At 51.1% G+C, this 14,034-nt stretch overlaps 2 protein-coding genes across 2 annotated transcripts in view; one reads left to right on the forward strand and one right to left on the reverse strand.

The window, feature by feature from the left end:
• The window catches only part of C4H6orf132 (chromosome 4 C6orf132 homolog), a 40,755-nt gene extending 29,747 nt beyond the window's left edge, over nucleotides 1–11,008 (reverse strand). The window contains exon 1 of the mRNA XM_035295633.3: nucleotides 10,686–11,008. Within this exon, the coding sequence (XP_035151524.3) occupies nucleotides 10,686–10,830 (145 nt within the window). The 5' untranslated portion in view covers nucleotides 10,831–11,008. The remainder of the gene's footprint in view (nucleotides 1–10,685) is intronic.
• The window catches only part of CIMIP3 (ciliary microtubule inner protein 3), a 29,408-nt gene continuing 26,006 nt past the window's right edge, over nucleotides 10,633–14,034 (forward strand). The window contains exon 1 of the mRNA XM_008994429.5: nucleotides 10,633–11,023. Coding sequence (XP_008992677.4) covers nucleotides 10,829–11,023 — 195 coding nt within the window. The 5' untranslated portion in view covers nucleotides 10,633–10,828. The remainder of the gene's footprint in view (nucleotides 11,024–14,034) is intronic.

Genomic DNA, 14,034 nt, shown 5'->3' on the forward strand with positions numbered 1-14,034 from the left:
TGAGGCCTTGTGTCCATTTCCATCAACTAGACCCTCAAAGTATTCAAGGTCAGGGCTGGGACCTTCCCAGCCTCAAGGACAAGGCCGAAAACTAAAACAGAAAGACAACAGCGCTCAACCTCGGGGAGTTTCCTATGGAAGTGCTGAACTTTGCTCAGATCGCAGGTCAGGGTTGCTGGGGCGTTCCTGAGAAGCAGCTCCCTCCTCAGTTGAGGAGGTAAAGGAGGGCTAGGGACATCCTGGTGTCCCTTGAGGAAGGAGGGGTGAGGAGGAGGTGAAGGGGGTGCTTGGAGAGGAGGCTGGATGATTTGCTCTCGGAACAAGACTGTAATGAGAAAGGGGCCTGGCCCCGAGTCTCATCCACTCTGAAACTTGCAAACTCCCTCGATGTCTGCCTTTTTTCTGGAAAGTTCCCTAGGGATCTCAGAGGTTTTATGCTTGCCACATGCACGGACCAGACAGGCAGCACTGGAATATCCAGGTGGGATTCAGAAAGCTGGAAAAGGAATGGAGATACCCCGGACCCAGAAGCTTCCACAGAAAGAGAGCACTTCAGGAGAGCCCCAGGGCAATTCCAGCAGCCAGGAAGCCTTGTGAGACCCCAGCAGCAGGGCCTGAGCCCCAGATGGACCACAGTCCTGTCAAGATACAAACTGGGCTGGGCTCGGTGGCTGACACCTGTAATCCCAGTACTTTGGGAGGCTGAGGCGGGCAGATCATGAGGATCAAGATCATCCTGGCCAACATGGTGAAATCCTGTCTCTACTAAAAAAAAAAAAAAAAAAATTAACTGGGCGTGGTGGTGCACGCCTATAATCCCAGCTACTTGGGAGGCTGAGGCAAAAGAATCACTTGAACCCGGGAGGTGGAGTTGCAATGAGCTAAGATCGCACCACTGCACTCCAGCCCGGTGACAGAGCGAGACTTCGTCTCAAAAAAAAAAAAAAAGATACTGAAGTTCTGACAAACTCACATGCAAATAATGCAGTGATAAAACAGGGGTAAATCCAAGTCTGCCTCCACTGACCCAAACCTATCTTTAAAACGATCCCAATTTCTCTCCAAATGGAATCCTATTTATGACAAGATTATGCATAGGATTCCTTTAGATTTTTCTCCCTAACAATTTCTCCCTCATAGGAGGATGGGAAATGAATGTAGGGATTTGCTTTCATTTATACTCCCTGAGGGATTTGAGTTGACATAAATATTAATACCATCTAACATCCAAAAACCTGTTCCAAAAACAATTCCTGTTTTTGGGAGACTTCACCCCAGGTTTCAACCTCGGTACAGGTGGCTCCCCTCCTGCCCCTTCTCCCTCAGGAGAACCTGGCTCTGCCATGGGCCTGAGGGCAGCAGAGTTGTGGCTGAGGCTGCCTGGGCTGTGAGGAGAACATGGCTGAGGTTCTGCCCTGGCCAGAAACACCCAGCAGTCGGATGGGAGAGGCAGCAGAACCTTGTGCGGTCAAGGCTATGGATTTAGAGCCCGGCTGAACTTGGGTTCCAGTTCTGGCTCTATCGCTTAACTGTGGGATCCTGGGAGTCTTACTAGGTCTCTCTGAGGCTGTCTCTTTATCTTTGTAAACGTGAACAATGGTTCCTGCTGGGCAGGCTGATGTGAAGCTGAATGCGAAAGTGCAAAAGTCATCAGCACAGTGCCTAGCAGATATTCATGCTCAATAAATGGGAGGGTTGGCTGGGCGCTGTGGCTGACTGCTGTAATCCCAGCACTCAGGGAAGCTGAGGTGGCCAGATCACCTGAGATCAGGAGTTCAGGATGAGCCTGGCCAACATGATGAAACTCTCTGTACTAAAAATACAAAAATTAGGCTGGGAGTGGTGGCTCATGCCTGTAATCCAAGCACTTTGGAGGCCAAGTCTGGTGGATCACCTGAGGTTGGGAGTTCAAGACCAGCCTGACCAACATGATGAAACCCCGTCTTATAAAAAAAAAATACAAAAATTAGTAACTTAAACATATCCTAAGAGTGACAGTAAAAAAAAAAAAAAAAAGAAAAGAAAAGAGGCTGGACGTGGTGGCTGGACGTGGTAATCCCAGCACTTTGGGAGGCCGAGGTGGACGAATCATGAGGTCAAGAGGTTGAGACCATTCTGGCCAACATGGTGAAACCCCGTCTCTACTAAAAAATAGAAAAATTAGCTGGGTGTGGTGGCGTGTGCCTGTAGTCCCAGCTACTCAGGAGGCAGGAGAATTGCTTGAACCTAGGAGGCGGAGATTGCAGTGAGCTGAGATTGCGCCACTGCACTCCAGCCTGGCGCCTAGCAACAGAGCAAGACTCTGTCTCAAATAAAAAAAGAAAAAAAGGAAAAAAGAAGATAAAAAAATACAAAAATGAGCTGGGCGTGGTGGCAGACACCTATAACCCCCTCTACTTGGGAGGTTGAGGCATGAGAATTGCTTGAACCCAGGAGGCAGAGGTTGTAGTGAACCGAGATCACGCCATTGCACTCCAGCCTGGGTGTCAAGAGCGAAACTCCATCTCAAAAAAAAAAAAAAAAGAAAATAAAAGAAAAAAAGACCAGCCTGGGCAACATGGTGAAACCCCATTTCTATTAAAGATACAAAAATTAGCTGGACATGGTGGCGGAAACCTGTAATCCCAGCTACTCAGGATACTCATGAGGCTGAGGTAGGAGAATCGCTTGAACCTGGGAGGCAGAGGTTGCAGTGAGCTGAATCACGCCACTGCACTCCAGCCTGGGCAACAGAGCGAGACTCCATCTCAAAATAAATAATAATAAGTGGGAGGGCTGGTTATTATTGTCGTCATCATCATCATTCTCTTTCTGCCCCACCTTATTTCCCTCCACCAAGAGTTTGGGCTGTGAGCTTGAGCTGGGCTGTGCCACTTGCAAATCATGGTGACACCTGTCCCCGTGGGGGAGAGCCACCAGGAGGGAGGCAGGCAGCCCTTTGCTTTCTTATCAGGGTTCATTCATTCTGAGTCCTGATGCCTGGGGCTATTCCCAACAGCCCTCTTTGCAGCAGCCCAGAGTGGGAGGGGCTGGACCAAGGTCGACAAGCAGAAGTCAAACAGGGCCCCTGACTTTCCAGTGCCTTACACATGGCAGGCGGCTCCCTGCCTGTCCCCAAAAGGCAAACCTGGCTCTCTCAGCCTGGGCTGGGGTATGTGTTAAATGTGGTGGGTGGGCCAGCTCTGGGCAAGCTGAGAGCTAGGTACACATTGCCGTAGGACGAGCAGCCCTTCTTTTCTTCCTGCTCCCGCAGGGGAGGAGTCTTACTGAGTCTTCTGCATTTATTTGCTCACAAAGTTCAGGGTTGGAAGAAATGTTCTTCCTCCCACTGCCTGGAAGCCACTCATGGATCTCCATGAAGGCTAAGATCAGAAAGATTCTCGGACAGTTATTTAGCGCTTTCCCCAAATTCTAGCTAGGTCCAAACTAGAGGGAAAATTAATTTGATTAATTAAATACTGAAATGTCTAACATCTATTAAGCCTGTGTTATGAGCGAGGCACTATTCTAAGTCCTCACCACCCCATGGGGGAAGTACCCTTATTATTCCCAATTTGCAGGTGAGGAAACGGAGGCTGAGAGGTTATGTCCCTTGCCCAAGGTCCCATTGCTGGTGAGTCAAAGGGGCCAGGATTCCAGCCCAGGCAGCCTGACTGTAGAATCTGATTCCCTCGGGTCAGGGAAGCCAGCACAGCAGGGAAGGAATGTACGGATCCAGCGTCTCTCCCCTCCATCTCTGGTTTTTCCTGAATGAGACTAGAAAGTTGGTAAGGTATGGAGGAGAGGAAATAGACCTAGGAGTCATATCTGGATTCACATCCATGTAATGCCTGAAGACATTGAGCACTTTGTCAGGCTCAGTTTCCCCATAAAATGAGGATGATCCTTTTCAGGAAGTCTCACAAAATCAGGAGAGGGAAGGAAGCTACCTGAAGTGGGAGGAGGGTTGTGGACAGGAGCCAGCCCCTAAATGACATCAGGAGCACTGGCTACAGGTTTAATTGGATTCCTGGGGCTTAGGAGTGAGGCCTTACTTGGGGAGTTTTTGCCTTGACTGAGAGTAACCCAGAACCCCAAAACTGACCTCTTCCTACTTCTACATCACTGGGGACATAGAATGGGGGTTCTGTACAGTGAGGTATGAAGTGCAGCGTCCAATCATCGGCCACTAGGGGAGCCCCTGCCTTTCAGGGAAGCAGTGGGGGCAGCCCCATGTGAATGTAACTCACAAATGGCATTAACAAGGCCTTTCCTTGCTAATTAGCATGTCCACATGACAGGAGCCTAAAAAGGCCAGTCTGTCCCAACAAGTCCCAGCTGGCCTGTCCTGAGGACCAGAGAGAGGCCTTTGTCCAAGGGCAGAGGGGAAGCTGAAGGTTGGGCTGGGGTGGAGGGGAGGAGGGACAGGCAGCTACAGAGTAGAGAAGAAGTAGAAAAGGAGGAATCTTGGGTACTGTCCCCCACAGCCCCACAAGTGAGGACTAAGGGGAAGGAGCACAGGGAACAGGGCCCTCTGCTTCCTAGCCAGGACTCGCCGCTCAGTGTGCAGACCCCAGAACTTGTGAGACATGCTGACTCTCCCTCCATTGACTGAAACAAATCTAATCTTCACAAGATTCCAGATGACTGGAGCGCTTTGATGTTTGAGCTACCCTGGATGGGAAAAACTGAGTCATTTCACCGATCTGAGCCTTCCTTCTGAGTCTGTTTTCTCAGTTGAGAAGACATACACAGCTTTTAGTCCAGAGCCTGGTGATAATGATTATATTACTGTCATTACTCTATTGGCTAGGAGAGAAGGGGCACCGTGTAGCTGGTCTGTAGGGGTCAAGGCTTTCTGGAGTTGAACTAGAGTGACAGGAGAAGCTTATATAATGGGGCAGCAGTGGGTGTATATGTGTGCACTGGACTGACAGCAAACCTCAGCACACCTCCAGGGGACAGGAGTAAATAAAGGTTGGTAGGCTGGTGCCAGCCTGGCCCTGGGCGGAAATATGTGCTCAGCTCCTGGTTCCCAGGGTAGGAGGTGGGAGTTTCCCACCCGTTAGCTGGGCCTGAAGCACAGGGTCAGAAGTCCCAGGGAACAGGAATACCAGAACCTGCAGCCACACCAGGCAGCACTAGGGTCCTCCCGATAAGGAACTGGCCACATTCTTTCCATGTTTATGTAGAACCTACCATGTGCCCTGCAGGGAGTCTTAAAGGGAAAGAGAATAGCCTTGCTTCATGTGGGAAAGGAAACACCAGGATTCTCATATCTTCCTGCACAAAACAATTCCCCTGGGGCTAGTTAAAAACCCAGAGCCCAAAGGCCGGCCGTGATGGCTCACGCCTGTAATCCCAGCACTTTGGGAAGAGGTGGGCGAATCACGAGGTCAAGAGATAGAGACCATCCTAGCCAACATGGTGAAACCCTGTCTTTACTAAAAATACAAAAGTTGGCCAGGTGCAGTGGCTCATGCCTGTAAACCCAGCACTTTGGGAGGCTGAGGCAGGCAGATCACGAGGTCAAGAGATCGAGACCATCCTGGCCAACATGGTGAAACCCCGTCTCTACAAAAAAATACAAAAATTAGCTGGGCGTGGTGGCATGCTCCTGTAGTCCCAGCTACTAGGGAGGCTGAGGCAGAAGAATTGCTTGAACCCAGGAGGCGGAGATTGCGGTGAGCTGAGATTGCACCACTGTACTCCAGCCTGGTGCCTGGCGACAGAGCAAGACTCTGTCTCAAAACAACAACAACAACAACAACAAAAGTTAGCTGGGTCTGGTGTGTGCCTGTAGTCCCAGCTACTTGAGAGGCTGAGGCAGGAGAATCACTTGAACCCAAGAGGTAGAGGTTGCAGTGAGTTGAGATTGTGCCACTGCACTCTAGCCTGGCAACGGAGCAAGATTTCATCTCAAAAACAACCCAGAGCCCCAAACCCTAGACTAGAGATTCTGACCTCCTGTGCTTGAGGTGGGACTCTAGTTATTTAATTAATCAATTTAATTAATTAATTTTTTTGATGGGGGACAGGATCTTGCTCTGGAGTGTAGTGGCACTATCATAGCTCACTACAGCCTCTATCTCCCACGCTCAATCCTCCTGCCTTGGCCTCCCAAAGTGCTAGGGGTTGTTTTGGTTTTTGGTTTTTGTTTTGAAACAGGGTCTCGCTCTGCCACCAAGGCTGGAATGCAGTAGCACAATCTCGGTCTACTGCAGCCTCTGTCTCCTGAACTCGAGCAATCCTCCCGACTCAGCCTCCTGAGTAGCTGGAGCTCAGGCGCATGCCACCAAGCCTGGCTAATTTTTGTATTTTTAGTAGAAATGACGGGGTCTCGCCATGTTGCCCAGGCTGGTCTGGAACTCCTGAACTCATATGATCCACCTGCCTCAGCCTTCCAAAGTGCTGGGATTACAGGTGTAAGCCACTGTGCCTGGCCCAGAATATGCATTTCAGATAAATGTCTGAGAGCTGTGAGCTGTCCCATTTAGAGGAATAGTGCAGGAAAGAGTCCTCAAGAAAACAAGGGTGTCTCATTGCTGGTGGCGGGTGCAGCAGTGATAAAGAATCTTGGCTCAGTTAATCTAAGACGCAAGGGAGGAGTCCTGAGTGACTGGCAGCTTTGTCTCCAGTAGCAGCCCAATCCCTTATCTTGGGATCCACATCTCTGCTTTCTCATGCATTAAAAAAAAACACACACACACACATACACACAATCGAGTAGCCTTGCTTGGTCTGGGAGCAGGCAGAAGACCTTGTTAGGATTGCAAATGTATTCAGTGAAGCCCTCCTAATTACTGAATACATGTTAGAGAAATTCTGTAAAGAAAAATTTGCTCGTCACCACCCTCACATGACTGTTAGCATGTTACCCGCTGTACCCAGCCTACTCTTGTGCAAACAGATTTTTACATGGCTGCAACCAGAGAGCAAACGGTTGATTACTCCTTCATTCCCTTATACATCCCTACACTGAGTTCCTCCTTTCCATTCTACCACCTGTTCTCCAAGGGCTGGATATCACAAGCATCTCGCCCCAGGCTCGAGGAGAATGTCACAGACTCAGGGGCCCTATGGAACTCTAATCCCACTCTCTGAGACTTTAAAATAGCCTTTTCATGGCTCGGTTTCCTCTCGTCTACAGCAGTGTTAGGAAGAGGCGCTGAAGCAGGCAGGGGCAGGAAGTGCTCCATGCTGGGAATGATTTCACAATAATAAATCATGCCTTAGAGCAGGGGGCAGTAAACTTTCTCTGTACAGGGCCAAAGAGTCAATATTTTAGCCTTTGCAGGCCATAAGGTCTCTTTTGTAACTACTCAACTCTAGCCATAGACCATATGTAAATGAGGGGCATAGTTGGCTATGTTCTAATAAAACTTTATTCTCGGCCGGGCGCGGTGGCTCACGCCTGTAATCCTGGCACTTTGGGAGGCCGAGGTGGGTGGATCATGAGGTCAAAAGACCAAGACCATCCTGGCCAACATGGTGAAACCCCATCTCTACTAAAAACACAAAAATAGCTGGACTTGGTGGTGCGTGCCTGTAGTCCCAGCTACTCGGGAGGCTGAGGCAGGAGAATCACTTGAACCCAGGAGGCAGAGGTTGCACTGCGCCGAGATTTCACCACTGCAATCCAGCCTGGTGAGAAAGCGAGACTCCATCTCAAAAAAACCAAGAAAACAAAAACTTTATTCCCCAAAGCAGGCCATGGGCCGAAATGGAGCCAGGACTGTAGTTTGCCAATCCTTGCTTTAGAGCAAGCTTGTCCAACCCACAGCCCAACACAAATTTGTGAACTTTCTTAAAATATTATGAGGGTTTTTTTTGCGTTGTTTTGTTTTGTTTTTTAGCTCATCGGCTATCATAAGTGTCAGTGTATTTTATGTGAGGCCCAAGACAATTCCAGTGTGACCCAGGGAAGCCAAAAGATTGAACACCCTGATTTAGAGCTTTTCGTTTTAATGCTCTTCAAAGCACTGCCAAAAATACCGCTTCAGGCACTTACCCTGCAGGCAGCCTGGACACTATCCCCTTTAATAAAAGAAAAAATGGAGGCCCAGAGAGTGCTTAGCCCCACGAGTTGACAGAGACAGGATGCCAAGATAGGGCTGCATCTGCATCCCATTGCAGAATCCCCAACCTTCGTCCCTCCTCTTCCTAACTCCACGAAGAGCAGGAAGGAGGACCTCTGCCACGCCCAGTGACACCCCAGGGAACACCCCGGAAACACTGGGGTGCCATTCTGCTGGATGCATGATGTTTTCCACCCCTCTGTGTGCAGGCAAGATCAGGCTGAGTCAGCTGGAGGCCCTGCCCTGCCTTGAGGAATGGGAGGAGCTGTCCTTTGCATTAAAAAAAAAAATCAGCTCTGCCCAGGCTGATGAGGGCAACAGTTGGCTGGAGGCGACAGGGCACCAGGCTCTCTTCTCTCACCAGAGGTGCTGATGCCAACTAGCAGCCTGCTCAGCCCAGGCAAAATGCAGAAGTGGCTGAGAGGCATGGCTGAGGTCTCCCCTTGGGGGAAGAAGGGTGTGGCGGGGGGGCCTGAGGGGATGTTGTATGTGTGTGTATGAGGTATTTTCTAGGCAGATGCCCCTCAAGTAAAATTCACCCTTGAATTGCCATCATCTGCAGAGTTAATTTAGCACATCCACTGAGAGTGTGATCTCTGGCCAGGGATGGTGGCTCATCCCTGTAATCCCAGCACTTTGGGAGTCCAAGGTGGGCAGATCACAAGGTCAGGAGACCATCCTGGCCCAACATGGTGAAACCCTGTCTCTACTAAAAATATAATAATTAGCCAGATGTGGTGGCACATGCCTGTAATCCCAGCTACTTGGGAGGCTGAGGCAGGAGAATTGCTTGGACCTGGGAGGCGGAGAATGCAGTGAGCTGAGCTCCAGACTGGTGACAGAACCAGACTCTGGGAAAAAAAAAAAAACAGAGTGTGATTGCTGGAGCCTGACTGCCTGGGTTCAAATGTTGGTTTTGCCTCACAAGGGAGATTTTGGAGGTCCTGGAAATGTTCTAAAACCAGATAGTGTTGATAGTTGCACAACTCTGTAAACAGTCTACTAAAAATCATTAAATTGTGGACTTTGAAAAATCTCGCCTCCAGCATTGAAAGCTGTGTGATCTTGGGCATATTACTTAACCTCCCCGCACCTCAGTCTCCACATCTGTCAAACAGGAATGATAATCATGGCACCTGACTCCAGATGAGATTTCAACGAATCAGCAACATGAAGATTTTAGAATGTCACCTTGCACCTAAGAAGGGATAGATAAATGCTCGTTCCATGGTGTTTCCGTTGCGACGGAAAGAAGTGTTCGGGCTCTCAGGCACTTGCCCACACGCCTGTGTCTGGGAGTGCCTACACCCGTGCCTCTGCTCACCGTCTCCCCCTCGTCTTTGCCTCTACTGTTTGTTTTGCCAGGAATGCCCTTTCCTCTCAGCTCGTATGCTGGTTCCACTCAGAGATTGTTTCTCTTCTCTGCTTTTATGCAGTGATTTAATAATGTTTTATAGCAAAGGCTCAGAAAGGGCTAAATGGCATATGGTTAGTTCTGTTCACCCTGTGATCTGAGATCCGTGTGCCAGGAAGAGGTGACACCTTGTCTATCCCACTCCTATCCGTGGTGCCTTGTATCCTAGCTGTGGCAACCTGAGTCCAACAGCAGGCGCCAAGGCTGTGACATCCACTGTGGGTCCCAGCACAGTGGCTAGAAAGATCAGTGAAGATAATGTGGTGGCAGTGAATGCAGGCAAGCTAAAGCAGTGATGGGTGACGTTCCTTGGGCCCAGAAGCCACTCACACACCCAGGAGTTCCAGAGCCACATGTCACACACAAGAAATGGCTTTCTGTCTCCAGCTGCTGGCTTCCCCCAGTTATAGAGAATGCAAATTGCAAAACGATGCAATGATAAGGTGACCCACAGCCAGAGCCTGGGGATGGGCCACGGTGGTGCTTTTAAGCCTGCAGAAACACACAAGTCTGATTCTGGGGTAGGCAGCTGGCAGTCAGGGAGAGGGTTCCTTGGCCTCCACTGTCCCATTTCTGGCTCCTGGGTCTCAGCCCATAGACAGCCCAGGCCCCAGGTTGACTGGCAGGAGCCTGTGGCCCCAATAAGTGACTTGGTGTCACAAACAGGCTGGTAACCTGGTAGCAGCTGCGCCTGTTGGTTTTGTCTGGGCCTCACATAGCCAGAGCCAAGTGGAGCACCCAGATAGCAGCCCCCTCCCTGCCACGTGGGCTGGGGAAACAGAGTGTGTGCAAGGGGTGAGGGAGGAGACCGTCCCTTAGCCCCAAGTTCTCCAGGAACACTTCTGCTTCGGCCAGAAAGGGAGTGTAGGGGTGGGGTGGGGGGCAGATACCGCAAACTTCCCGAAGACTTCCCGCTAACAGTAACACAAGCACAGGATCCACCAAGCGGGAGAAATGAACACCTCCGAAGAGAGCCTGGGGTCAGAGGTGCGGGCGGCAAAGTTCTCTTACCTCCCGGTGGAGACAGAATGCCCCTCTTTCCCCCACCTCTCTCACCGCACGGCCCTTCCCAGACACCCTGGTCCGGCGCCTCCTCCCCGGCCCAGCGGCTGCTCTCCGCCAGTCCGCAGGTTCCAACGTGTCCCTCCCCTCCGCGCCTCCAGGAGACGGCGCCGCCCGCCCTGCCCCAGCGCCCGCGTCTCCCGCGCACTCACCGAAGCCCCTGGACCCCTCCTCCGGGGCCTCTTGGGTGAAGATCCAGGGCGGGTTGGTGGCGTAGAGGGAGGTGCTGGGGCTGGTGGCGTGCTTCTTCCCGAAGAGTTTGCTGAAGGTGCCCTGCACCGTCTGGTTCTTTTTCATGCTGCCGCAGCCCGCGCGGGCGCCGGGGAAGGACCTTGCCTCCGTCGCCCTGCCCGGCCCGGGACTGAACGCCGCGCGGTCTCTCCAGGGGACTCTACCAGGCCATGTACCCCGTCGTCCTCCCCGCCCGCGCACGGGGCGACAGGTGCTGCGGGCGCCGCCGCTCGCCGGGAAATGCGAGCTACCTGGCCAGGTAAGACGCAGCCTCCCGGCCCGGCCCCGCCCCGCCGCCGCCCAACTCCCCAGGCCGCATTCCTTCTTGCCTCCTTCTACAGCAGGCCATTGTTGGCACGGCCCGGTGGGCTGGGGACCTCGCCCGGCCCACGCCCAGCCTGGGAGACGGGCCACCCCCTCCCCCAGGTTCCCTCCCGGCCCGCCTCCTCCACCCCACTTCTCCCTGGGCCCGGGAAGGAGGCGGATGAGTTCCCTGCCTCTCAAGGCGGTTCGGTTCGTGAGCAGGTCGGTGTGCGCACTTCGGTGACAGCTCTAGTGTCCATCACGAGGGACATGGATGGCCAAAGCGAGCACGCCACGGCATCCTATAGGCCCTCAAAAATGTGGGGCCTGAGGCTTTGGGGGGCATCAGAAAGTGCCCTCATGAGAAAAGTAAGCTGGGAAAAGCAAGGAAATGACAAACTAGTATACCAATCTAATGACGACGGTGGAAACATCCTCACTGACAGGGCTCCCAAGAGAATGTGAGATGACGAAATCTTGGCATTCTTTGTACATCACATTCTTCTTCTTTTTTTTTTCTAAGACAGAGTCTCACTCTTTCGCCCCGGCTGGAGTGCAGTGGTGTGATCTCGGCTCACTGCAACCTCCGCCTCCTGGGTTCAAGCGATTCTCCTGCCTAGGCCTTCCGAGTAACTGGGACTACAGGCTTGCGCCACCATGTCCAGCTAATTTTTGTATTTTTAGTAGAGACAGGATTTCACCATGTTGGTCAGGCTGGTCTCGAACTCCTGACGTCGTGATCCGCCGGCCTCAGCCTCCCAAAGTGCTGGGAGTACAGACATGAGCCACCGCACCTGGTCCACATTCTTTTTTTTTTTTTTCTGTGAAGTTAAGAGAATATAATGTTTAAAAACCTAACGTGGGGCTGGGCGTGGTGGCTCACGCCAGTAATCCCAGCACCTTGAGAGGCCGAGGCAGGCACTCACCTGAGTCCGGGAGTTCGAGACCAGCCTGGCCAACATGGTGAAACCCCGTCTCTACTAAAGATACAAAAATTAGCCAGGTGTGGTGGTGGCACACCTATAATCCCAGCTACTCAGGAGGCTGAGGCTGGAGAATCGCTTGAACCCAGGAGGTGAAAGTTTTGATGAGCCAAGATGGTGCCATTGCACTCCAGCCTGGGCAACTCTACCTCAAAAAAAAAAGGTAAAGTGGGTGGAGCCCACTTAGGGTTCAGTTCACTCTCCAGGAAGACAAGCAGTGGTCCTTTAAGAACTTTTCTGCACTCCAGCCTGGGCAAGAGAGTGACATTCTGACTTAAAAAAAAAGAAAAAGGAAATCTAACACTGATACACTATTATCATCTTACACACACTCTATATTCTCATGCCTCAGGAGTTCTCAGGAGTTCTCAACCAGCCTGACTAACATGGTGAAATCCAGTCTCTACTAAATATAAAAAAATTAGCCGGGCATGGTGGTGCAAGCCTGTAATCTGAGCAACTTGGGGGCTGAGACAGGAAAATCACTTTTACCTAGGAGGCAGAGGTTGCAGTGAGCCATTGCCCTCCAGCCTGGGCAACAGGAGTGAAATTCCATCTCAAAAAAAAAAAAAAGAAGAATTTCCCAGTTATCCCCTCAAATGTCATTTTAGTTTTTTTGTTTCTTTTTTCTTTTTTTTGAGACAAAGTCTGACTCTGTTGCCAGGCTGGAGTGCAGGGGCGGGATCTTGGCTTACTGCAATCTCAACCTCCCAGGTTCAAGCTATTCTCCCGCCTCAGCCTCCTGAGTAGCTGGGACTACAGGCACCCACCACCATGCCCAGCTAATTTTTGTATTTTTGGTAGAGACAGAGTTTCACCATGTTGGCCAGGTTGATCTCAAACTCCTGACCTCAAGTGATCCCCTCCCAAAGTGCTGTGCCCAGCCTGCTTCTTTTTTCTTTTCTTTTCTTTTTTTTTTTTTTGAGATGGAGTCTCCCTCTGTTACCAGGCTGGCATGCAGTGGCACAATCTCGGCTCACTACAACCTTGGCCTCCCGGGTTCAATTGATTCTCCTGCCTCAGCCTCCTGAGTAGCTGGTACTACAGGCATGAGCCAACACGTCCGGCCAATTTTTATATTTTTAGCAGAGATGAGGTTTCCGCCATGTTGGCCAGGATAGTCTTCATCTCTTGACCTTGTGATCTGCCCACCTCGGCCTCCCAAAGTGCTGGGATTACAGGCGTGAGCCACTATGCCCAGCCCTTTTTTATTTTCTTTTTTTTTTTAAAACAGGGTTTCACCGTATTCATCAGGCTGGTCTCGAACTCCTGACCTCAGGTGATCCACCCGCCTCAGCCTCCCAAAGTGTTGGGATTACAGGCGTGAGCCACCACGCCCGGACTTTTTTCTTTTCTTTTTTTGACAGAGTCTCGCTCTGTCACCAGGCTGGAGTACAGTGGGGCAATCTAGGCTTACTGCAACCTCCAACTCCCTGGTTCAGGGGATTCTCCTGCCTCAGCCTCCTGAGCAGCTGGGATTACAGGCATGTGCCACCATATCCAGCTGATTTTTGTATTTTTTGTAGAGACATGTTGGCCAGGATGATCTCGATATCTTGATCTAGTGATCTGCCCGCCTTGGGTCCCAAAATGCTGGGATTACAGGCATGAGCCACCGAGCCCGGCCCTGTTTGTTTTTTCAATCCACAGTCCAACTGAGATTCACACCTTACCTTTGCTTGTCATGTCACCTTAATTTCTTAGTTTAACAGTCCCCTGTTTTTTCTTTAAAAGAAGGGGGTCTGATTATGCTGCCCAGGCTGGACTTGAACTCCTGTGCTCAAGCAACCCTCTGGTGTCAGCTTCCCCAGTAGCTGGAACTGCAGGCCTACCACCATACCCAGCTTAACAGTCCCTGCTTTCATTCGTTTGTTTTTCATGACATTGACATTTCTGAAAAGTCCCCTGACTTGCTTTGGCTTCAATGGACAAGGTAAGGCAGGCCTTCAGGGCTTGTGGCTGTGAGGTCACTGTTTTCCAGGTA

This window comes from Callithrix jacchus, chromosome 4 (assembly GCF_049354715.1).
Source record: "Callithrix jacchus isolate 240 chromosome 4, calJac240_pri, whole genome shotgun sequence".
Taxonomy (NCBI): Eukaryota; Metazoa; Chordata; class Mammalia; order Primates; family Cebidae; genus Callithrix; species Callithrix jacchus.